The 24679-nt window shown below is 40.9% G+C and overlaps 1 protein-coding gene across 1 annotated transcript; it reads right to left on the bottom strand.

Moving 5' to 3' along the window:
• Positions 1 to 4679: 4679 nt before the first annotated feature.
• On the bottom strand, positions 4680 to 22841 carry RPA1 (replication protein A1). The gene is made up of 13 exons (XM_074160890.1): positions 22838 to 22841; positions 21198 to 21284; positions 19889 to 20021; positions 18851 to 18953; positions 16962 to 17030; positions 16625 to 16817; positions 15387 to 15526; positions 13562 to 13710; positions 12138 to 12270; positions 10890 to 11066; positions 9475 to 9582; positions 6066 to 6152; positions 4680 to 5703 (listed from the first exon to the last, which is right to left on the bottom strand). Exons 1-13 carry the CDS (start codon positions 22839 to 22841, stop codon positions 5599 to 5601), a joined length of 1488 nt encoding a protein of 495 aa, XP_074016991.1. The 3' UTR covers positions 4680 to 5598.
• Positions 22842 to 24679: the final 1838 nt, after the last annotated feature.

Raw genomic sequence — 24679 nt, 5'->3', positions numbered from 1 at the left:
TCGCCAAAAGATTCACAAAACCAAAAGGAAGTCAAAAAGGTCTACAAACGTGCTTCCAAAAAGCTGGAAAAGTCTGGTTTCCCAGCGGCGAGAAGCAGCGCCGCTCCATCTTCCAAATCTAATGGGATGGGCAGCAAAGCTAAACCCTGAAAACATTGGTTTCTTCCCCCCCCCAGCTAATGTGAAAGCCTCACAGTCAGCAAGAAGAACGGCAGCCTTCTATAGCTTGTGGTGAGCAGAAAGTGGGATTGAATCATTACTTGAAGAAGAACGTGTTTCGGTGTCTATAAATAAAAACCTGCGAGGCACGTTGCCAAAGAAGCGCAAGTCAATATAGCTTTTCTATATGCGCTGTCAAACTTTACTTTTAGACAGTATATTAATTACATAGTCAATAATTGTGGGTTTCATTAGTGTATTAAATACCTCAATCAATAATATTTATCCTTCTCAGAGACAGTCTTCACCGAAAGGAAAAAAAAAAAAAAAAAGGAGGAGTATTTTTTGATCCTGCAGTTCAAAAAGTCAGTGTAGCATCCCAGCAAGGCTTTAATGGAAAACATAAAACACTAGAAACAGACAAAAATTGGATTATTACTCTTATTTTTCAGCCTTTTGTACAATAAGCCATGAGGGAATTCCAAGACCTAAAGTGATGGCCAAAAAATTAGATTTCTTTCCCTTAATTGCTCAACGGTGATGTCAGAGTGGACATGACAAATGGTCACATCTTTCATTTCTCCATCAGATAAACCATCAGCCCAGCTCCGCTCAGCCAACTTTCCGAGGATAAACCCGCAGAGCGAAGAACCCATTGCTGAAGCATCTCCGCGTGGTCGCCTGCTGCAATGCAGCTTCCCAGGTGCCTTTATCATAACCTGGGCCATCCCAGGAAAACACACCCTGGGAGAAGTTCCAGATTCCATGTAGGACCTTCACCGAGCTCACCCAGGCTGAGCCCAAAGAAAAAAAAAAAAAAAAAAAATCACATCAGGCAACAGAAAAGGAGCTGAGGAGGATTTTTTTTTTTCCTTTTAAAATCTCCCTTTAAAGGGCAAGAGGTTTGGGACAAATTCAAAAAATGCCTTTGCAAGTATCCAGTTAATTTTAAATAACTTGCAAGAACAGTTATATACAAGGATGGCAAAAGAAAAGCACTACAAGCAGCCTAGAAACACTCCCAAAGGCACGCTTTTGGCATGGCAGAGAGGCTGAATTTAACAACAAATCAATGCACTATAAACAGGAAAAAAACTAAAAACAAACAACACCCCACTCCCCAAACACAGACACCTAAGTATTCAAATAAAATACACAGAAAAATGCATAACAGTCCTCATGAAAAAAAAAAAAAAAAAAAAAAATCCATCTGGCAAGTCAAACCACCTTTTGGCGTTTTTTTTAAATGTGCATATGAATGAAATGTAAAAATGTAAACATGAAAAAACAGACAAAAAAAAAAATATGAGAGAAGGTCTGTGGGCCTTTTGCATCCTTACAGATAATGTATTAAAGAGAATTTCCACTCCCTGTAATAAGATTACCGATATTTACTGCACTACTCCAATATTTATAATGCATAATACGCTGCAGACACTCCCTTCCCTGAACACAGGCTTTGGAAGTAGGCAGCCTGCTCCATCTCACGTTTTCATGAGCCTTTTCTACAAAAGTGATATAAAATTTCTCTTTCTTTCCCATCTGAGCCACCTAAGGAGCCCCACGGCTGCCTGAGAGGCACCTCTGGCCATGGTGAGGACAAAGCCCTACGGGGTGGCCGCTCTTCTCCCAAACAGCTCCATCAAGGGCCAGAAAAAAAAAAAAAAAAAAAAAAAAAAAAGAAGGCAAAAGGAAAGGAAAGATGACGAAAGAGGACGCGGAAGGAAAGTACGTCTTCCTCCCCACCCCTTCAAGATGTTAACGCTGTATCTCGGGCAGCAGATGCAAATACCACCGAGAATCAAAACATCAGACTCATCAACTTCCACACTCACGCCCGGTGCACGAAAAGGACAATCCCATGGTGCTGGAACACGGGAGCCCACACACACACACACACACACACACTCATCCAAGCTGCCAGGCATAGCATACACAGCGCAAGGCAGCCAGCAAACACAGGCACAGCGCTCACCCCTCAGCCCTGCAAGACCACCCTTTCGTTTCTTAACAGCAGCTCTTAGAATATATTCCTCCTCAAAGCTTTATTTGGGGGAGGGAAAAGCTCCCGCCTGATGCATCTTAAAAACCAGATGGGACTCGAATGGAATCTCCCCTCTAGAGACTCGTAAGGGTCACTAACAATTAATTTAAAATTCACGTAGGGTGAAAACACAGTTAAATTCTAACAGCGGGAATTAACACGAACGGCAAACTACCTGAAGGCGGCGCGTCAAAGCAGGCTCCTGATCGCCCCTCGGCCACGGGGAACTCGCCGTTCTGCTGTAATTGCCCTGGCACCTGCCTGTTCAAACCCAGCAGCCTCCCAACCCTCATCTTCGCTTTGTACATCTAATTTAAAGCAAAACGTTAGCAGCCACAGGAATCTTCACCTCACGGCGATCTAGTTGTGAAGTATTCCAGCATCCTTTCAATTGGGCAAACGCACAACTCGGCCGTCCTGCCCAGATAATGGCTGAAGCCATCCAGCAATAACCTGGACACTGGCAGGGGAGATTTACGATGAAGGGAAGGAAGACACAGGCTTGTTTGTGCCAATAACGCCGATTAGCATTGTGAGCCCGCTCACTTCTCCATAATTAACACAGTCAAAAGAACCCAGAGCCTTCTGAAGAGTCCCGTTTGCCATCGCCGGTGTCAGAGCCTACAGGGATCTGCCAGGGTTTGGATGGCAACGAGGTGTTAGGAGAGAACGGAGCCACCTCCACAGCTCCCCTGCCCTCGCTCCTCAGCTGGATGGCTACTTTGGAACCTCACTTTCTGCTGATTGACAAACTATTTATTAACCAGTTATCTTCAACAGCACTAGCCTATGATCAGGGGAAGGAAGCAAGACAGATATATGCATATATATTTTATGTAAGTGGGAAATCGCATCTCCCCCCCCCCGCCCCCCCCCAGGATTCATTCTGCTAAATTAGCTTTTTTAGGCCCCTCCTAAAAAAGATCTTCATTCTCCTACTCAGCGGTGTAGTCCTCCTCTGTACTCGCCCCAGCTGAGATTCTTTTTTGCATCTATACGTAGCCGACCAGAACTGTACATCGCATTCGAGATGAGATCTCACAGCAGAGGCTTATATAATGCCATGGTACTTGTATAGCTCTACTAGAAATACCTTGCCTTGCATAGCTGGATGTTTTTATCATATACTAGCTGATTAAAGCATGATTAAAACCCTCCAACTCTTCAGTCACTAATGAGCATCCACTTTATAGCAGAGGGTGGTTGGTGTGAGGTGGTTTTTTTTATTTTTTATATTAGTCCTCAAATAAATGACTTTTCTCCCAAACTGTTTTAAGTTGATTTTCTGTTCCAGCTCTCAAGGTCGTTCAGCTGATCCTGTAAGATACCTTAATACTCTTGAGGATTGATATCTTCCATCTCCCGTGCTCCGGCCAATGGCAGCGTAAACCCAGCGATACGGATGCCCAGCGATTCCCTCTGGGAGAACGAGCTGCCCCGGCAGAGGCGGGTGCGCGACATCGTCTCGTAAAGCTGCCAACAAATCCATAACCATCACGGATCATCCATAAAAACACTTCCCACTCTACAGGGGCCTAAGAATCGGAAACAACCTCAAGGAAAGCGTTACCACTTGCTACCAGTCCCCTCAAACTGGGATGGAGGGATGGGGAGGGAGGAGCAAAAGTAAAAGACTGGTTAGCAGAGTGGAAAGATAGATTATCACCGCTAACCTACCATTTGTCAATCCAGAACCGTGCTGGGGACTGTAATTTTCTAGTCAACGCTTTATAAGCAAGGTCAGAGGGAACAAATACTTCAATAAAAAATTCAAGACATCAGCAGAAGAACCCAGTCATGATCCTCAGGATCCAGAAAAGAAGACTGGGTTGTTTGTGCAATTAATGGGCCCAGAATAACGTCCTTCACGTCCATCAATGGAAGTGGCATTTACAGTTCTTGAACATAAAGACTTAAGATGACAAACAGGAAATCACGGGAAATAAAAGGGCAAGAACTGAACGCATGAGGAAACACTGCTCTACAGAGCAAAATAAATAAATAAACTCCCGTTTTGCTACCAGAGACCCACTGCAGTATTGCCTGGATGCTTGGAGCTGTGCAGCAAATGCCAAGCTGTGAGCTGCAGCCAGGGAACACATAATTAATGTGATTAGGAGCACACAGAGCTAGCATGCTCTGCTGACTGAAAAGCCCAGTAGCATAATTACTGTTTTCTGTACTAGCTCTATGTCTGAACAAATCTCAAAGCCTGGTTAGTTTTAGACTGCTGTGTAAACGTCAATAAAAATCCCAGAAGTGCCAGCTCATCAGCATTCTCAGGCACAGAAATGGTGAAAATATCACTGCATTTCCATGCTGTTAACATCAGGCAAAGAAGTCTCCATTCTTCAGTCTAACCTTAAGAGTTTGCAATAAGGTAACATCTCCCCCAAGTGAATGCTTATTATGAAAGCTAATTAATTGCTTTCCGGTAATGAGAAGTCTTTGGTGTTCAAAGAAAGCAAAATTCACTACACAGGAATTAAGCAGTGTTTATTGAAACAAAGCTCCCCCCATTTAAAGACCTGTTTCTGATTAACATCATTACAAACAAACCCAAAGAAACTGAACATACAAACATACAAAACATGTATAGGAAGGAAATGTATGCTCAAATCAGTCAAAATCCCATAGTATTAATTGAAGAGAAAACTAAAGCAATGCTTTGTAGTTGCCTAGATTTCCCTGGGGGATGGAGAGTCAATGCTTATCTGCCTTCCTCAGAAGAGACAATTTTGATTAATATCAGACCCATCTGACTCAGTCTATTAAACCCTGAAGGAAGGATATTCTTCAGATATAAGAGATAGGTCTTTGATTAATAATTCAACCATATTGCCATTCCAAGCATTAACAACTGCATGGCACCTGTGGAAAGAGAAAACCTTTGAATTCTATGGAAAGGAACTAACTTGTGCTAATAGACCTGTTCTCCTCCGTCCATTATCCGAAAGCTGTGTGACACTCTTCCTCCCACCCTCTGCTGAACAAGTCAAAGCTTCAAGGTTGTCACTACTTTCTTGCAAAGAAGACACAATGGTTATTACAATTCAGCTTTACATATAGTAAGAAAGCAAAGTTACTTCAGACACGCTGAATGCTTTGTCTAAAGATCCCGGCAACCTGTCTAGAGACTCCTCCTTCGTGCTCCAACAGCTTAATAGAACACAAGAGTCTACAATATCGCAGCCATTAGAGTGCACTCTTACCTACCAGAGGCGTATCTTCAGAGAAGTGCATTAAATCACTTAGCCCACTATGTTGGTCTACCATGCATGGTGTAACTAATGCCAAGTTGTCACACACAGGGTAGGGAAAAAGTCAAGTGTAATATCATCTATTGTGTTTTTCCTGGAATTTCTAGCTTCCCTCAGTCAGCACCAGCCTCCTCACTATAGCTGAGCATTTCTCCGGATGCTCGCGATCAACCTCTTGCTGTATTCTCTGTAGTTCACAGGTTTGACATCCACCGCTGTAGCCTTAATACGAGACTCATCCTGTGAAAGAGAAATACGGCATGTAAAAGAAGAACGCAAAGCACTCCGGGTATTCGGATCCAACCTCCCTCTGCCCCAGCAACTCATTGCTCCCGATATCAGGGTTGGCTGGGGATGCAAAGTTGCCTCCCAGAGCAGCTACATTGTTTGCATTAACAAGCTAGGCTTGACAAACCTAAGAGGGAAGAGTGTTAACGACAGTGGGCCCCTCCTTCAGTGCTCAAGAGTGACAGTATTGGTGTGAGCAAGTATCTTTGGAAACTTCTCCCCACAATTGTAAGAGGAGGAAGCCACCTCCCGTGGAGACAGGTAAAACTACAAAAGCCACACACTACATTATTTGCCTTTCGGGGGACACTTACGTTGTAAGTCTCCTGTTTTACTCGGATCTTGAACTCATACGTGTTGAAGTTTGCATTTTGGAACACTTCTTCAAATGCTTGCTCGTTCTGCGAGAAGGACAAAGACAGGTATCAGCTGCAGAGGCTTCTGGTAGCACCACGAACTTTCAGAGCAGCTTGTCTTTTGCTGATGTTGGCAAAATGGTGGGATCACGTAGGCAGAGCTGAATCTTCCAACAAATTTTAGATGCCAAAACCATAACTTCCAAGTTCTTAAGAAAAAAGTTTAGTTCAAGGTGAAACCTTTTTAGCTACCTAAACAAAATAACCTACAGTTGCACCAAAACCGCAACCGAGTGTACACAAGATTCTCTCATGCTGCTTAACTGCTAATTCTGATGTTCTGGTATCATCGCCAACACCGACAGAGTTAATTATTTCCCTATTAATTGTCTTATTAGGCATTCTGCTTCTCTGCTTCTCCATCAAGGCCGTCTGTATCCTTCACATCCTGACACAGGCCCGCCTGTTTAAGGGGGTGTTCTATAAAAAAGTGGATGCGTGTTTTGAACGTGCTTTTATAACCATTAGAAGACTGTCATATTTATAACATAAGCCGCTTCTAATTACCATATGAACACTAAACATCATCATCATTTATAACAGACAATTTGTCAAAACAGTAGAAAAAGAAGCAGGCAAGTTTTGGAGACTGGGAAAAAAAGTTTATTTTTGTAAAAATGTAATTTTTACAAAAAAGTAAAAACCTTTGCTGACATTCCACAAAAATCCTGCAGCCCCATGATGATACAGACAAGTAATTATTAATGAGTTTATCTGCCAGATGCACTTGACTTGATCAGTCACTCCAGCAGCAGACAGAGCATCTGATCTGGAATTGAACCCACCTCAGTTTCACTCTTATTCCAAGTGTTACATCTGCTGTTTTTAAATGCACACAGCACTATTTTACACTACACAGTGATCCTCCTAAGGTTTCAAAAAGCACAACAAATGAAGGTGAACAGGAGTAGCTGGTTTCATAGACTGCAAAATTTAGGCATATCCTTCCTGAATATTAAAAACTCCCTTCTTCTGACCATCGTATGGGTTAGAGGATAAGAGAACTCGCTTAATAACGTATTTGGCTTGTGCTTCCAGCTCTGCCACAAACTATGCTAACCGTTAGAGAGAGGAAAACGCCGTTAGCATACCAGTCACTGCTATCCTACGTTATCTCCTTTGGTAACAAACACGGTGGAGAAGCAGATGAAAAACCACGCGTACGTATCTACACTGAGCGTGGTCACTGGCTGTACGTGGACTCAATACCTGCTGCGAGCAGTGGAAAGACTCCCACCACCTTCACAGGACACTGCATCAGGTCTTCAGAGAAAAAAAAAAACCACTAAGAAAAGCTTACTGAAAATGCATCAAGTACCATTTTTAAAGGCTCATAAAAGTGTCAAATCAAAAACAATTTCTCCTGGAGCACAAAGCATTCCCGCTGAAGGGCTCGTTCCATATTATGTTCCATTTTCTACCCTCAGCCATTTCCATTAGGCAGCTCTTCAGAAGACATTACATGTTTGTACCGTTACACAGGATCTGCTGTATCTCCTTCCCCATCCAGTTCTCTTCAGCATTAAAAGTGACTAAGATATTTTGTCTGAACTCTAGCAGAGATTAAGCACGAACGAAGTGAGAAAATATTGGCAAGTTAAGAATGTCTGAAAATGGAAATGCAAAAGCACAAGCATATCTAATTAGAATGCCCTGGCAATACACCTTCCTACAGAAGAGAGGTTTCCAGCCTTCATAGCATCACAAAAACTTTTAGCATCCCAGAATCACAATCTTCGTACCACTTACCTTAGACAGTCCAAAGTCCAGCGATTTTTCAAAAAACATTCTTGTATATAAATTACAGGAAAACCAGCCCTGCTTTCCAGAAATGGCTCACAACAGCATTTCAGGACCAACAGCCTCAACAGTCCCTCCTGCTTCATTTCCCTCCCACGGCCAAGCACTGCTGTATCTCTGGAGCACCAGTATCAACCAGCCTTAGCCTGGCAGCACAGCAACCCTCGTGTACGATTCAAGAACTTATTATGCTTTCTTGTAATTTAAAAAAAAAAAAACCAACAAAACTACACAGATTTTATATAGCAGTCAACTTAAAAAAAAAAAAACCCACAAACAAAAAAAAAATCAGGAAAAGACTATTTTGGTAGGAAGAAAGGAAAATGCAGCAGAGAAGTACATAGTAACAAAGGGAAGAAAATACTGTCTGTTAGTCTTTAATGACTTGTAACCTTAAAAACCATTCTAATCTGTTAAAAAAAATAAAAATCACTTAACCATCTCTGCCAATGACCCATTTTACAAGTCATAGTTTTCATATGACCCACAAAGTTTCTGATTATTTTTGGTGGGTGTTTCTGATTATTTTGGTGATTATTCAGCCTTCAGAAGTGGGCTAACACACATCAGTTAAAAAGCTTCCTGCCTACTTATAAAGATACATACAAAGTGTTCTGGGACTTTTTGGTTTTGTAAACAAATTTTTGGAACGCATTAGGGATAATGCTGTTAGCATTCCTGGCTAAAACAGGTTTTTTTTTTTTTTTTTTTTGCAGATTCTTCCAATCTAGGTACAATGATAAAACAGTCTGTCCTTTCGATTGGAGTCAACATGTGTTAAAAGCTGTCAGCCCTCTAAAGACTGTAGTACTATGGACAAGAAATCAGCTGTCTCGCGAGGTCCAGGTGATAAGGACAGGCTGATCTCCAGCTTTAACAGCCAAAAGAGCTCAGACGTAGACAGACTGATTGTGGGAGCAAACTATGGGGGAAACCAGGCAAATCTCTGTTCTCCAGGCAGATGGCCCATGGAAAATAATCCTGAGGAGAGTAAACAAGTCCCTGCCAAGAACTTCAGGCTAGAGAGAAGCAGCGATTTGTGAACTTGTAAGAGATACTGAAGTCCAACATCTGGAGAACAATTTCAGGCCGCCAGGCCCCTGAGCTGGCCTATCACTCAGAATGGGCAAGATCAAAATCTTGCCAAACGAAGCAAAATATCCCTTCCTTTCATATGGCACTTTTGTATTTGTTTTAATAACGCTGTTAATTTCCACAGCAACTACATGAGCATAACCCACTGCCTTTGCCACCTCTGCTGACTTAGGAGCACTATATGTGCACATACGGGGATGAGATCATGCTCTCTGATGGATCAGCACTGGTGTTTCTGCAAACACTTTACATCTTTCTCCAAGTTGCCTTCAAAATCAACATTACAAGAATATTCCCTTACCAGGAGGATCAAAAAAAGCAAGACATTTCAGGGCAGCCCAACAACAAGATGTGTGAAACGTAGTTCAACTTCTAGACATTTACTAAAGATACAATAAGCTAATTGACTGACCTTTTCCTTCAGTTCTCCCAGGAAAGCTGCGTTTTGCCCAAGAATGAGTTCTGCGGTCTCTTGGAAACACGTCAACCACTGATACTCTAGACTGTCTGCAATGGTCACCTAAAAAACCAACAGAAACCCAAAAGGTCATTCATCCAGTTGCCTATTCCTCAAGGAAGACAGAAGACAGTACAAAAGAAACATTTATTTCACAGCTATATAAAAGTTTCAAATCTCCAGTAACTATCAGAGCCCTGTACACCGTAGGTACCTTCCGTCAGTGAGGGTAGAAGGCAGTGACTTACTACCTTTTATAGGTTTTTTTTTTTAGCTCCATAGAATGTCACAGTAACAAGGCAAGTTAATATTGACAGTACATTGTGTCACAGGAAAAGGCCAACACAATCACAGTGGTACACGCTGATGGATAGTCAGCTCTGTTCCGCTGTCACCCATGAGCTGTGAGCAAGAACAGGTAGCCCAGAACAATCACCACCAAGGGGGACATCAGCAAACTACACTTACCTTGAATGTACCTGAGCTCTTGAGCATAAACACACGTAACATTATGTTATGAGGAAGCTTATCAAAACATTCAAGGACAAGACAGAGCAGTAAAAAGATCAATTACTAGCCTCACATGCATCTCCTGGCTGCTTTGATAATTAGGGATGAGAAAGATAGGAGACACGCTGTTCCGAAGGCCTTGATTGTACCCTGAGTATCCCCTTTATATTCTACAAGAATGATTCTGCTATGTAAAGCAGTTCATGCGTTCCTCGAAGTTACCCGCTAGAAATTATTCAGAAGCAGTTTGTATTTTAGTGAGACTGCAGGGATGGTTCCCTCCTCTCTGCATGCCCACCTGGCACAGCATTTCTAAGAAGCAGATACAATTCTAACTTATAATGTAAAACAGAAGAAGGTTCAATGCTTACGGTGTAAGCCGGCATCACAATAATAATCCTCAGACAACTTTCTGAAGCAGGCTCCATTAAAGCATGAGACAGAACAATACCTACCAAAAAAAATGTACTAAATATAGGTAGCAGCTGTAAAAGTGCAATTACTGCTCTCCAGAAATGCCATTTTACTTCAGTTTATCTTCACTACTGAAGAGGCGTAGGCCATCTGTACTCTGCACTGCATAGTACACTTGGAAACCAGAATCAACTGAGCTAGCATCAACTTTTTGGCAGAGAGAAAAGCTTTTAATTGGAGCACTAGGAAAACAAACTGCTAATCAGCTCAATGAAACATCCCTCACCCCGGTACAGCACACAAGCCACTTAAATACCCTCTAACCCACCGGCACCACAGAGAGACAAGCAGCACTTCGTAACACCCCACTCTCCCGGAAGATTTCCATTTGGACTGTAGAGGGCAAACAGTGAGGAAACACGCTCTCCTCTAATCCATTTACTCACCAGAAGCATCATGCGGTACTTGAAGTTGGGGAATTCACGATCACACTTCTCACAACGATACAGTCCATTTTGCTGGTCTATCACTTTCTTATTGCAATCCTGAGAGGGACATGCCTGGTACATACAGTTCTCTTTGCGCAGATGTACTACTGTGGCCACACAGCTAAAATAATCCGCCTAGGAGAGAGAGTGCGCAATGTTAGCCTCAAAATACTCAATGTTTTCCGATTCTGAATTAACTACAAAGAAAGGCACCCTTACTTGGATATTTAGGATTAGAAAGCTTAACAGCTATGGATTATTGGGAAACTGTAAATCAACCCCTCTGTTGCAATCATTTTCAGGCTTCCATTATGTTAAATAAAGCCCCTACAGCAAGATTATTTTGCGTTTCCATTGCAGGAAACTCCAATTGCTAGGTTTTCTTTAGATAAAGCACATTTGCTTCTCCATTGTGTGTGTTCAAATCTCTACTTTTTCACAGGATTAAGATTCTGCACTTTCCTATGCTTCTTCTGGGAGCCAATACAAAAACCAGAAAGCCTACTGTGTAGTATTACAGATAAGCATTTGATTAAACTACAGCCTACAGAACAAAATACCCACTCCCCACACTAAAATAATCATCCTAATGGTTCAAGACCACGGTCAAGTCTTTCAAAAGATAACCAGAGGTTGCTTAAGAAGCATGTGCAAAGCATTCTCACAGAAAATAGCTGAAATACAGGTAAAGTTTTTTTTTCCTTGGATGGAAGTTCTTGGGTATCCAGAATGGCTTAGCACTTAAGTTGGAAAAAAAAAATAAAAATAAAAATTAAAAATAAGTCAAGAAGCAGTATAAGCCTAGAGAGGTTACTGGCCTGGAATGCCAGAGTCCTGGGGTTTATTCCTAGCTTTTCTATTGACCAAGCTTGCACCCTTGAAAACCACTTCCTCCTAATGTACCTTTTTCTCCTAGAACACTTTGTGCTATTTATATAAACATCTTTGGGGTGAACTACCCCTCTCTCCCCATTTAAACAAGGCTTCAAATTCTCTCGCAAACATAATATCATGTTGCAATATCGGCAACAAGCTTGAATTTATTTGAAAAAAAAAAAATAATAAATTATTTAATAGCATAAATTCTGAGATTAGCACATACTGCTCAACAACTGGACTACTTCAATAAGCAGAATGCCTGCGTAAAATCTAGCTTTTTATTTTCTCCCCAGTACACAAGGCTTGTATTCGCTGGCCACGCTTTACCTTATCTCCTTGTCCCAAGTTCTCAAATTTGGCTTCAAACAAAGTTTTCCAATTGGTGTTCATCCCAGAGGCTGGCCCGCCCCTCACATCAGAGATCGAGGCACATTCCAGAAGCTGCCCCTCAGAGTCAAACCTGGAACCACAAAGATGCACTTCTATTTCTGGATAGCAGACCAGACTTATCAAAAGCTTACATTTAGTTTCATGTTCTTAATACAGGAGGGATTTTTTATCAATGATTGCAAAGGAAACAATTACAGTAATTTGTGTATATTGCAAACAAAAATAGCATTTCAGAATAAGTTAATAGTCCAACTTAATTAGCACAGTATTTTATAAACCCACAAAAGGAGGACAGCTTTGTTCCATATAACTGCAATTTGTTTGCCAGCTAGTGGTCAAAGCACGCACTGCATGCTTCTTAAAGGCAGTCAGATAACAAGATTTAAGGGCATCAAGATATTTCCATAATTAAAATTAAATTACATGGTACCATTATCTTCGCAGCAGCTTCAAAAGAAAAAGAAAATAGCATTGAACAGATTATGCTTCCTCTGTTAAAACAAGAAAGCACTGCTTTTCAACAAAAGGTTGTACTGCCATCCCATTCTGGTGTTTTTTGCGAGTCGAGAAACACACCAACAAGACTCAAAAACGGAACTTAATTAAAGTGTGACAGTAATAGCTACAACCCAAAATCAATTTTATTTTCAACAAGCCTCTGAAGTACAGGGGCGCCACAGCTTAACAACAAACGGAGAATGCCATTATATTTTATCCGTGTTCGGGTGATTTAACTAGAACCTGAAAACCCAGGATTCACAAACCTGATGCTGTCAGTACTTAACCCTATTTGTACATAGGCCACATCTCACCATATCCGTAGTTACAGCTGACAATTTAGCAACTACCTGCAGTAGAAGCAACGAACCACCAAAACATCACTTTGTTTTCCTGACAATAAAAATGTTATTTTGCTACCTGAAAAATATCTGATAAGGAGTAGACACTGGAAGAAGTCAACATAGTTCCTCCAGTCCACACTAAGAGCGCATATCAGATTGCACACAATGGAAAACGCCTGCGGAAAAAAATATTGTTCTCTCAGATAATGCCTCAGAAAGTGGAGCTGGTCAAGTCTGATTTCATGCTGCCTTCCAAGGCTTTGGGTCAGCATGCACTACTCCTATTTCAATTTTTCAAGGTCTGTCATGGAATTACAAGTTTTGGAACTGAACAACTTAAAAGGGACAGCCTTTCAGGCTTTAGTGCTTTCAAGGAAGAAACGTTTCTGTAACCCTGGAACCCACGTCCTCTGCTACCTTCCTTTAGTATATATACAGACTGCTCAAGTACAGAGAATCAGAATAGAAGAAATACTCCGCAGCAGGCTGGAATGAATCAACATAAACACACGCTCATACCATCCTCGGAGCTTAAAAGCCTCTGGGCTATCAGGGTTGATGACAACTGTACTCGAGGACAGGACAGACAGGCTTCTACCACCAAAATCAGAGACACGGGCTCCTTTGATGGCTATCACAGGTTGTCTAGAACCATCAAATTGTTCAGCCTGCATGTGTGAAAAAAAACAACAGAAAAACATTAGTAGCACGCTACAGCAAAGGTACTGAACTTACGGTCATAATTCACAGATCATGACAAGAGACCAAGTCTGAAGCAAACTATCTCACTGTATTTAGAAGGTAAGGTTTTAAACGGTATCACGAGGAGTTTACGAAAAGGCATCTACCAGCTGTGATCCTAACAATCCATTTCCTGAGGAGCCAGAGAATCCTTAAGTCACACCACTGGTTTGGAAAAAAAAGGGACTGGTCCTCTCCATTAAAAGTTTTACACAAGGATATTCAAAAGGGAGATGAGTTATGGGAATGGAGGTTTTTCATAAACAGTAGAACTTATTTGGTCAGATTGGACTCTTCAGGAGATGAAACAACTCACTGAGCTTGGCTGAGCCAATCATGTCTATTCTACTACAAAAACAGAAGTTAAAAAGTTAAAAAACAGAAGTGTAGGTACGCCAACCAAACACTTTTCCTCTACTTTCCATTTTCTGTTATTAATCTCATAAAGCTGCTTTAATGCTGTCCAATTGCCATCAGTTTATTATCTGAGTAAAGTCTGGCACTAACAGAACCACTTGGCATGACAGAGGTTTTGAAAGGTATAGATTTTCTGGACCCCATGTCACTTAGCAAGCACGGGGAGGATCATGTGCTTAAAGATTACAAGTGAGCTGGAGTTAGCAGTGGCATTCACTGTATCCATGAGAAGCAAAAAGAACACAAAACATGTCCTGGCACTTAGGGCAATGACTGTTATAAAGGAGATAGAGATTCTAACCCCAACTGTGCCAGCTGCAAGTCTTAAGTCACTTCCCCTCAAGGCTCGCTGCTGTCTCTATTCTACAAGAAAGCAAACAGATTGAACTTTGTAAAATGCAGACCCTGATCTCCACTGGAAGAGTTATACGGGGAACTGATTACCAGTAGCCTCTCCTGTAACAACTTAGTTCAACCTCAAAACTTTGTGATATTCAACTTCAGTTTACTTCATTTATATCAGCAGATGGTTAATGGTGTTTCGCTACCTACAGTATCAGAGCACTTGATCATTTTGCCATAAAGCATCACTGTCAAGCTGGCAGGATCACTCCCATTTTATAGACTGGAGCATAAATCCCTAAGTATCTACAACATCGTTGGAAAACAAAGTAGCCTGTTAAAAGGATAAAGAAGCAGTTTTACTGCAACTACTCAAACTTTCAATTTCAAGGCTCTAATGCTTTAAACTCCTAGTCTGAGAGACAGCCTCTCAACCCCCTAGTTAAGCAGCAATTTATGCAGGGTAACGTGTATCCCACCCTACAAATAAAATTCATCTCAAATGAGACAGCCGTAGCCACCGGGCTTTTCCATAATCAAACTGCAACTCGTATCCTTTCCTAAACTAGAAGCCTGTTATCTTCAGTCTTTGGGCTTGAGACATAATGTCTGCAGTTGTTCAGAACACATTAGTCAGATCATGTCAGCAGTTTGTCAGAGAAAGGTTAAGAACATCACACCTGAATGAAATCAGACAGTCTTTCACCTTCTCTCTGCCCCTGATCCTCAAACACCCAGGACTCTGTCTCAGCACTGTACCCATCTCAGATGACAACAGCACTCTCATTTCTTCACCCTACACAAAGGAAAACCTTTCCTTAAGAACAGGTAAGAGAGCACATACCTCATGTCCCCATAGCGTAGCTGTCACCAGCTTCCCTGATGTATCCATCAGATGCACGTTCCTCTTCGAAACCTCCCTATTGTTGGCTTTCACTACAATTTTAGTGACCTCTTCATAGCTCTTACAAATTCCAATTACATCTGAAAAACAGTTACAATTTAGTTAGTTACTCAAGGGTCACAATTGGGGAATACAAGATCACAAGAGAAGAATTCAATCCTAGTGTCAGATTTTTACCTTGTACCCCAGCTCCCTATTCAAATCAAATCTGATATGGAAATTAAGTGTATTATGGTAGGAATGTTCCACTACAGAACTCTTCAGTGCTTTAATTTTGTTGACGAATTCATTAAGATATTCATGAAGGCGAGCCTCACTGCATTAGCAAGATCAAGGCATTGTACTATCTTTCCCCATCACATTCTGTCAAAGGACTTTAGCCCTGATCCTGTAACACACACTCTTGCTGTTTAAGCCCGAGTCTCTCAGGCAAAGGGTTTCAAAGTGACTGTAACACAATGAAGCAAGTGGCTGGTGCCCTCACTGTAGCTCCATAACCTGCAACTTAAACAAGTCTGCATGTTTGGGGAGTAACAGTAACACAATTCCCTTTGCACTCGCTAAAAATATACCGTTTTTAATATTACAGATCTACCTTTAAAATTCCCAGCTGAATCCCTCTGAATCACAGGCATCTTGTGCCTGTGAAACCTGAGAGCCCTCGCCCCCACCCAAGCCTCTGATTTTTTCCGGAGTACTCTGCCCAACAAATTACAGAAAAACAAACCTTCAATACTTCACAAAGCAAGCCAAAACAGTCATGCAACTTGGACTTGCATGCAATGAATTATGCCAAAATCACTACAGAGATAATTAGATAGTGAAAGCAAGCAAGACCACGAAAGGCATGAAATGCACACGTGCTGAGCAAGGACATTTTCCTTTCAACCCTTTTCTGTGGAAAACAATGATCATAGTACAATAAACAATTATCATTTGCTGTCTTTAGTTTGAAGCACAAGTTTGAAGAAAAATCATTATATGTTAGCAGAACAGAGCAAAGACATCTTAACAGGAAAACTGCCTGAGGTATTTTTAATGGCAACCATCACTGGATAATTTCATTTAAGAGATCATAACACTCCAAGCACTGTATGCTCACTACCCTCCCCACTATTCAGGACACGAAAGTAAAACTTCAAAGCTTTAGAGCTTGCCATTTTGCTACTTAGACTGACCAACAATTGAGTCTTTGGGTGTGTTCTCCAGGTCAGAAATGGATACAAACTCAAACTGAACAGATGGAAGATGCTGGGCATCATCACAGGGCACAACTGAAGTCTCATTAGTGAACGTAATCTCATAATCATTCTTAACAGCTGTATATTGCTTGTTAGCAGTCTTCAAATTGCCTTTGGTAAAATAATATACCTACAGGAGAAAGCAATGAAACAGAGGATATTATCAGAAGTCAGACAGAGAAAATAGATTGTGTTCACCTTTAAAAATCCTTGCTACACTGAAGTTCCTCTTTTCTATCTCATGTCAGTCTATGAAAGCACAACGCTACCGTACCTTGTTCAATTCAATGAGGGGAAAGAACTTGTCTGCTTGATCATTGAATGCAGTAGCTCTAATCTCACCCTGCAGGGAAATAGAAGAGCTGGTCAAAACTGAAATTCGGCACGAACGAAAAAAAATATAAAAGAAATCTTTGCAATGTTAAGTGGCATCAGTTCTACAGACACAGCGTGCTCTGCCAGGCTAGCTCCAGGCATGTGAGAAACAAACAACATTCTCCTTGCACTTGTAGTTATAGCTAAAACGACATATTCTACACCTGACCATCAAATCTCATATTCAAGTCTCATTAGTATATCTAGAGCTTCAGAATGAAATGCCCGAGAAGTCCATATATCACATATACACACCTCTGAAAAGGTACTCATAAAACTGGCATTAATTGCCATTACACACACACACAAAAATATATTCAAATAGATAATGCAGCTCGACAAATTAGCACACAGTGATACCTCCTGCTCATACACAGAATCACACAGAATCTTCTAGGTTGGAAGGGACCTTCAAGATCATCTTGTCCAACCATCAACCTAACTGACAAAAATAAACACCCACAAAACAACAAAATGCAACACCATCACTAAACCATGTCTCCCAGCACCACGTCAACCTGTCTTTTGAACACTTCCAGGGATGGTGCCTCAACCACCTCCCTGGGCAGCCCATTCCAATGTCTGATAACCATTTCAGTGAAAAAATTTTTCCTAATATCCAGCCTGAACCTCCCCCGGCGCAACTTGAGGCCGTTTCCTCTAGTCCTGTCGCCCGTGACTTGGGAGAAGAGACCGACCCCCACCTCTCTACACCCTCCTTTCAGGTAGTTGTAGAGAGCAATAAGGTCTCCCCTCAGCCTCCTTTTCTCCAGGCTGAATAACCCTAGTTCCCTCAGCCTCTCCTCATAATACTTGTGCTCCAGACCCCTCACCAGCCTTGTTGCTCTTCTCTGGACCCGTTCCAGCACCTCAATGTCTTTTTTGTGGTGAGGGGCCCAAAACTGGACACAGTACTCGAGGTGGGGCCTCACCAGTGCCGAGTACAGGGGGACGATCACCTCCCGAGTCCTACTCGCCACACTGTTCCTGATACAGGCCAAGATGCTGTTGGCCTTCTTGGCCACCTGGGCACACTGCTGGCTCACGTTCAGCCGGCTGTCCACCAACACCACATACATGTCAAGTCTTTAAGTGAGAATTAACAACAATTATAAAATCACCAGATATAAATATTGTTTAAAAAACAAAATGAATACAGACTGTATACAGAGAAAACAAATGGCTGATGACAACATGTTACATTATTAACCTCACATTTTATACTAAACATAATCTAGCAGAATCTTGTTTGTTTTCACGACAGAAGGCTGTAATTTGATAAGAGGTTTGACAAACAGCAAGTTTAGTTAGATTAACCAGATACCGCTCCCCAAACAAACCACAGATGAAATTTCCTAGTATTACAATAATTTGTACTCCGATTTCCTCATGAAAATGAAAGCTTATAACTTGAAGGCAATGCTCCACATTACAAAATAACATGTATCTAAGCAAGGATGAGACCTCATTCTCAATCTTCAGGAAACCACCACAAACCTCAGTATTAGGTTGTCAGTTTCCATAAACAACTATATTTTGAAGCGGCAAAAATTTAGTCACACACTATAGACTTTGATGAAAAATAATCAGTAATGCCATACATTTAAGACTTCATTCGAGATAAAAACTGGGTCATTGATGCTCAACTTAATGAATACAGGAATACAAGCTTCAGTCGTAATAAAAAAAACATTTCCTATAATACACTTTATTTCCTCTATTCTGTCTTTATGAAGGGTTCATCAGCATCTGGCATACATTATCTTTCTCTCAACATATGACACTTACGCTTTCATCAACCAGCTCTATAGAAAAGAGCTTTCCTTCACCACGGGAGTTGCTCCACGTACGGATCTGGCCTTTTTGGGTAACACGAGCACAAATGGTCCACCTGAAATCATGCAAGAAATCACTGTTCTGTGTCTTTTTTATTAAAGAAGAGATTGAATCGACAAACCTCTGGAACTGGAATGTCACTATTTAAAAGCCAGAATCTTTCCACTGCACCTCAGCAACTCTACCTGCTTTTCTGCCGCTTTCTATTTTAATGGCCTAGACCACCAAAGGCAGAAAGTTGTAGAGAAAGCAACAAAGCCAGCCATAAAGCATCTAGTATGATAATAGTAGCGAACAATCCTTCTGCACAGAAGCAAGGCCGCAAATCTTTTACCCTTCTAGGGTACATTTCTCATACAGCACTTTGCCTGTTCTGAAAAGCCATGCTAGAACTCAAGAGCTCAATTATAGGATTCGCATTTAACTTGGGTAATCAAATCGGTTTGCATAACTTAAAAATGTCACTCACGAAATAATTACATCCTCATGCTTTTCAACAGAACAGTAGCCGAAGTGAATAGCTTACTGAGCTATTTTGTCATTAAGTTACCAAAAAGAAGGTTGCTTTCAGAAAAAAAGAGAAGTCAATTGATTTTCAACTAAAATATTAAAAACCTATCAAGCTCAGCAGGGTAACTTCACCAAGACAACGCAAAGGCAAATCTCAGATTGTCGGTGTTGATGAAACAAAACAAAACAAAAACCCAAACACAAAAAAAAACCAAAAAACCACCCCCCAAAAAAACCCACAAAGAAACAAAAGAACAAATCAAAACCTGTACAGCTGTTCTTATGGAGGGTTTTTTTGTTTGTTATTTTGCAGTGGCTTTGTTGTTATTGTTGGTTTTATTTGTTTGAAGTTAACGCAATAAACTCCAAAGAATTCAAAGAATGAGTTGACATAGGTTCACCCATGAGAAAGCAAAAAGAAGCTATTGTTCCTTCATGCCTGTGACATTGAGTAATACCTGGCAAGCCACGATAACTCACTTGGATTGGTAGGGGTTCAGGCTGGCAATGGGCACTACTTTGGCCTGCGATCCCCCCGGTGTCTTCACCGCGCTGAGAGCACTCGCTTTCCCGAACTGGTTTGAGGGAGCATGGTACTTTGGAGCAGAGGGACCTTTCAAAAACCACAACAAAGCAAGACAGAATTTCAGCCTCATGGAAAGCCAGGTTAAAACCAACTCGCGGTGCAAGGTCAAGGAGAACTTTTCCCACCCCACGCCCTGGGAAGCTGCACAGAAGGCAAAGTTATATTTAACACTGGGGAGGGACGTAAAGCTCCATTCACTGTGCTATGGGGGCACCAGAGTGGCCAAAGTTTGTTGAGTCACTTCTGCTCTTGGTCACAATTATTTTCTAGGCTGCAAACAGCTGCAGAAGAGACACTCGTCGACCTTTAGAGCACTTACACTGGAAGTGGAGATGTGCCCCGAGCCAATGACTTAAGCACAGTCTAAGTGGGAAGCAACTAGTTAGCAGTAAATTCTCTAAAATACAGCACATCAAGCTTTAGATCTACACCATTTGGGGGAACAACTAAGAAATGGTACCTCCACAATCTAATAAATTCCTGACATAAAGCAATACTATTAATTCTACACTGAATCTGGTTAATATATAAATGTAGAACTCATTATCAGCTTTAACTACAGGAAAGAAGAGCTTGTTTTCTGCTGCAGTAAACAAGCATCAAAATTTTACTATTTCAAAATACTTCTTAAGCACTGGAGTAAAGAATACAGACAGGTTAAAGCAGCACCAAGAGCTAGGACACTGACAACTCTTTTGCTTTTAAAAGCAGTCTACAGGCTGCCATTTAAATTGACTGCCTTCTTCAGCACCTTACTATTTAAAATTTTGATCAAAAAACCTGTATTTATAGATATACTATAAAACTATTTCATTCCTGTACCACCTAAACTGTGTAGCCCCAATATCCCAGCACCGGTAACACACCTGTTGGTCAGCTCTGGTTGTCTGCAGAGCACTGGTTCAAGAATGCAAAATTGCATCACGTTGGATATTCAGTTCACAATGCTCTGTAAAAGTTGTTTCCTTTTTTTTTTTTTTCCCTTGGGGAAGAGGGACAGATTTTTTTTCCTTTTTTTTTTTTTTTTTTTTTTATTATTAAATCCAAGCCTCTTGAGAGAATTCACCTTTTTAAGCTACGGATTAGTCTTTAGCGTAGTGTTTCTTGAGCACCTCCATTATAGAAGGGATCCTTTTTAATTCTAAACTGTAGCTCTGTACTGCAAAAATGGAAACCAGAATTCCCGCCCGGGATTACTCTTACCTGCCACTGACAAATTGCCATTTTGTGGCTGTGGTTTGCTGGCTGCTGGATTTGCTGCTGGAGCTGAAGAACGTTGCTGCCCTTGTCCTAGTAATCAAATGGAAAGAGATGTGCAGTACAGTAGGGAGCATAGTAATTAAAACTACCCTTTTTAGGAAATAAGGCTTGTATGAAAAAGTAATTTAAAACACAGAGAACACATGCTAAAATTCAGGTGTAATAAGACACAGCAGTGGCAAGCTATCTGTTGAACAGTATTACTATGGAGGAATTTCAGTCAGATCTCTTTCCTCAAGCAACTGCTTTCTACTTTGAAAGAATTCAAGGTTGACAGTTATTTAAAAGGACAGCACTGAAGTAATCTTGACAACTTCTCAGTTTTTATAGGCTTCTATTGCTCTGACAGGTAGTTTCTGCTACTACCTAACAGCCAAGATAAAAACCATAGGAGAATTCCCTTTTAAAACTCAGAAAGGGCCAAAACCCCACTGGGTAAAGTCAAACCTGAAGTTAACACAAGACAAAGAAAACACCTGTTATATTTTATTTCCAAAATATGAAGATATTTAATGTGGGGGTGATGGGAGTCGCCATCTCAGCATTCACCAGGGTCCCTCTTGGGACACAGCAGTATAGTGCAAAGGGAGCAAAGTGATGCCATAAGTACCTATTGTGCATTTTTTTTTAGATTCTATGACTTTTACTTGCCTTATAGTGATGATAAATTACAAGAGAAAGAGCCAAGTAACATACCTAGAGAAATAGTACATTACACTAATTTACAGTTCCAAAATTTGAATTCCTTTACAGAATAATTGTCCTATCATATTTTGCCTCCAGATGAGAAAATATCCAACTTTTTCCTCTTTTGGATGCAACTAACTCTTAAGCCACCAATTTGCAAAGAGTCCTAGGCTTGAGCAGGCAAAGCTCCCCCTGATTTGGGGTGTGAGAAGAAAGTTGGTCAGAGGAAGTGGAAAAGGGCAGACCAAGTCCATCAGCATCCCAAGGAACAAAAGCAGAGAATCCCAGAAGAGAATGGCAAGGAAGGGTGACACAGAAGTCAGGCAAAGGAGCAGAAGCAACACAAGGAGACCCTGATGTAGTATCACTTGATGTTGTATAGTCTACAGAGGGAACTGCCTAATTATTTTTAATCCAAAAGAAGGTCCTTGCACAAAAACCAATCTGCTCCTCTAACTTGCCGCAGTAGAGTCACATCGGTGAACCGGTGACAGCAGTCTCCCTGGCAACAGGGTGACGTCAAACAGCAATGTGTATTTACTGCAGAATCCGCTAGATGGAGAAGCCAGATTTCACCCTCGCTCAGAGGACCCAGTGGGGGTCAGTGCTCAACACCCCAAATTCATTATGCCTAAGAGGAGAAGAAGGAAAAATACCCCAGAACAAAATATGTTAAGAGAAAAAAACATATCTGGGCAGCGAGAGAATCTTCAAGAACAGGAATGTGCATACGGAACAGCAAAAGACTTCCTTGCTGCTTTCATTCCAAGTGGTTTTTCCCTAGGGTTTTTAAATTAAAAACAAAACCACACACCAAAAACTAAAAAAAGACCACCACATACATTAGAGCCCTTGTGTATTATGAAACACAAAGTCACGTTTTAATGGTTGCCTACCCATAGCCTGGTGTTTCTCAACAGATTAAGAATATATTAACACATCTATGCATGTGCTCAATACAGAAGTGGCAGAAATATCTCTCTAATTTTCTCTCTTGTAGAGCCTAGGGACTCCTAAACTATGGGTTTTGGTGGCTGGTGGCTTACAGATCACTTAGTATGCTCAGATAACTTATTCCTCTGCCTGGCTTTCACAGATAGTTTTTATTAGCAGAAGTTAAAAAAAAACAGTTGAAATACCTGATCACATTTCTGCTATATATACTGGGTTAGACAAGCTCAAGACCTTTGGCCAAAGCTGCCTACTCTTATGGAACAGCCGTTGAACACTAGTCCTGTGCTTCCCATGATTTGTTACCAACATGTGCTGCTACAGTGCCATGGTGAGAGAAGACCTGTCCCAGAACCCAGAGGTAGCATGGGGGGAGGAAGAAGAAGAGAGAAAATGCACTTTAACGGAATTCACACCAAAGGGCAATGGTGGGAAGGGAAGAAGAAAGAGCTAAAGTGAATGTGTAAATATACAAACATTTCAATGCTGAAAGATTAATGACAGAAGTTAAACATAAGTAGCAAGTAATTTTCATAGTAAAAAGAAAGTCCAGCATCAGAGTAATCTGAATGAGATTAATGACATTAAGTAACAACATTACCATCTAGTTTTCAACAAGAACTAAACTGCTCAATCTTGGTTTTCAATACTATTATGGAATGCTGCCTGAAAAGTTTTTATGATACATATTAAGAAGATTGTGTCTCCAGCTTCCTTGTTAGGCAGATTAACCACCTACTGCTCAAGCATAAAGTGGCCAAAAGTCAGCTTCTACTGAAGGTTCTACTGTGGTATTACAGTCTAGGAAAGAATACTCCTTAATCCTAGATCTAGCAATTTGAGATCTGTATTTCAAGTACAACTGATCATTTTTTTTTAAATATTTGAACTTTTTCTTCTCATGAAAACCACAAAGTGTTCTTCGATACTCATTCTGCATTAGCTGAGTGTTCCTCAAAAATACAATCTCTCAATATATACGGGAACTTAAAGAATTTGCAACTTGAAGCACACCTCTGCCATTTTATCAAGGCCTTCACAACAAATCAGGCAGCCCTGCAGAGCAGAAGGGCTGGGTTAAGCTTACCTAATCTAAACTACTACCATCTTCTGTAACTGAAACCTTATTTAATATCAAATAAAAGGTATGAAGTCTAGAGAATAATATCAGTGTTAAAATGAAATACACATCACATCAAATTTGACATCTCCTACCTACCTAGTGGCAAGGCCACACTTACTACGATCAGAGACCTGTGACATCTCCAAAAGCATTTAGATTTGAAAACTTCATTGCTGAGTACTTTTGTAATCCCAAATGAAGAACACAACTTGGATCAGTCATGGTAATTTTACCAAAATTTATACTCTTAAAAGGTATATTTTCAGCTCAGTTCTGCAAGATACCACATTCCCAGGCGTTTCCAAGCAACAATATGACAACTGAAAAACATTATAGTTCACAAGCTCTTGTGTCACACAAGCAAGGGAAATGAGAGAAAGACACAAAACAGTCTGCTCAATAGCTATTCTGAAAATCTTGGTCTCTACAGCAACCGTGGGATCAAACCATAAAATCTGAGATGTCAACACATTTTTTAAACAGCAATTAGCTAAGTAACTATCAAAGGAACAAAGGATTCTTTAGGCTCATTTAACAAACGCCCCTCTAATTCCCTAGGAAAAAGAAAAAGTTAATGAAGAAAGATGTCTTTGCCTTTGCAAAGAAGTCTAATTTCTACTTCGATTGGTAAAGTAGATTTTTTAAGAATGGCAGTGTACCTACC

Source organism: Numenius arquata, chromosome 18 (genome assembly GCF_964106895.1).
Source record: "Numenius arquata chromosome 18, bNumArq3.hap1.1, whole genome shotgun sequence".
NCBI lineage: Eukaryota > Metazoa > Chordata > Aves > Charadriiformes > Scolopacidae > Numenius > Numenius arquata.
The sequence above is the reverse complement of the archived record's forward strand: the minus strand, read 5'-3'. Positions and strand labels throughout refer to the sequence as shown.

Coding starts and splice junctions, on each gene's coding strand:
- RPA1 (XM_074160890.1), bottom strand. Junction 9,583..10,889: donor AGTACCGCATGATGCTTCTG/GTGAGTAAATGG, acceptor TTGGTTTTTTAG/GTGACCATTGCAGACAGTCT. Junction 6,153..9,474: donor TGGGAGAACTGAAGGAAAAG/GTCAGTCAATTA, acceptor TCCTTCTCGCAG/AACGAGCAAGCATTTGAAGA.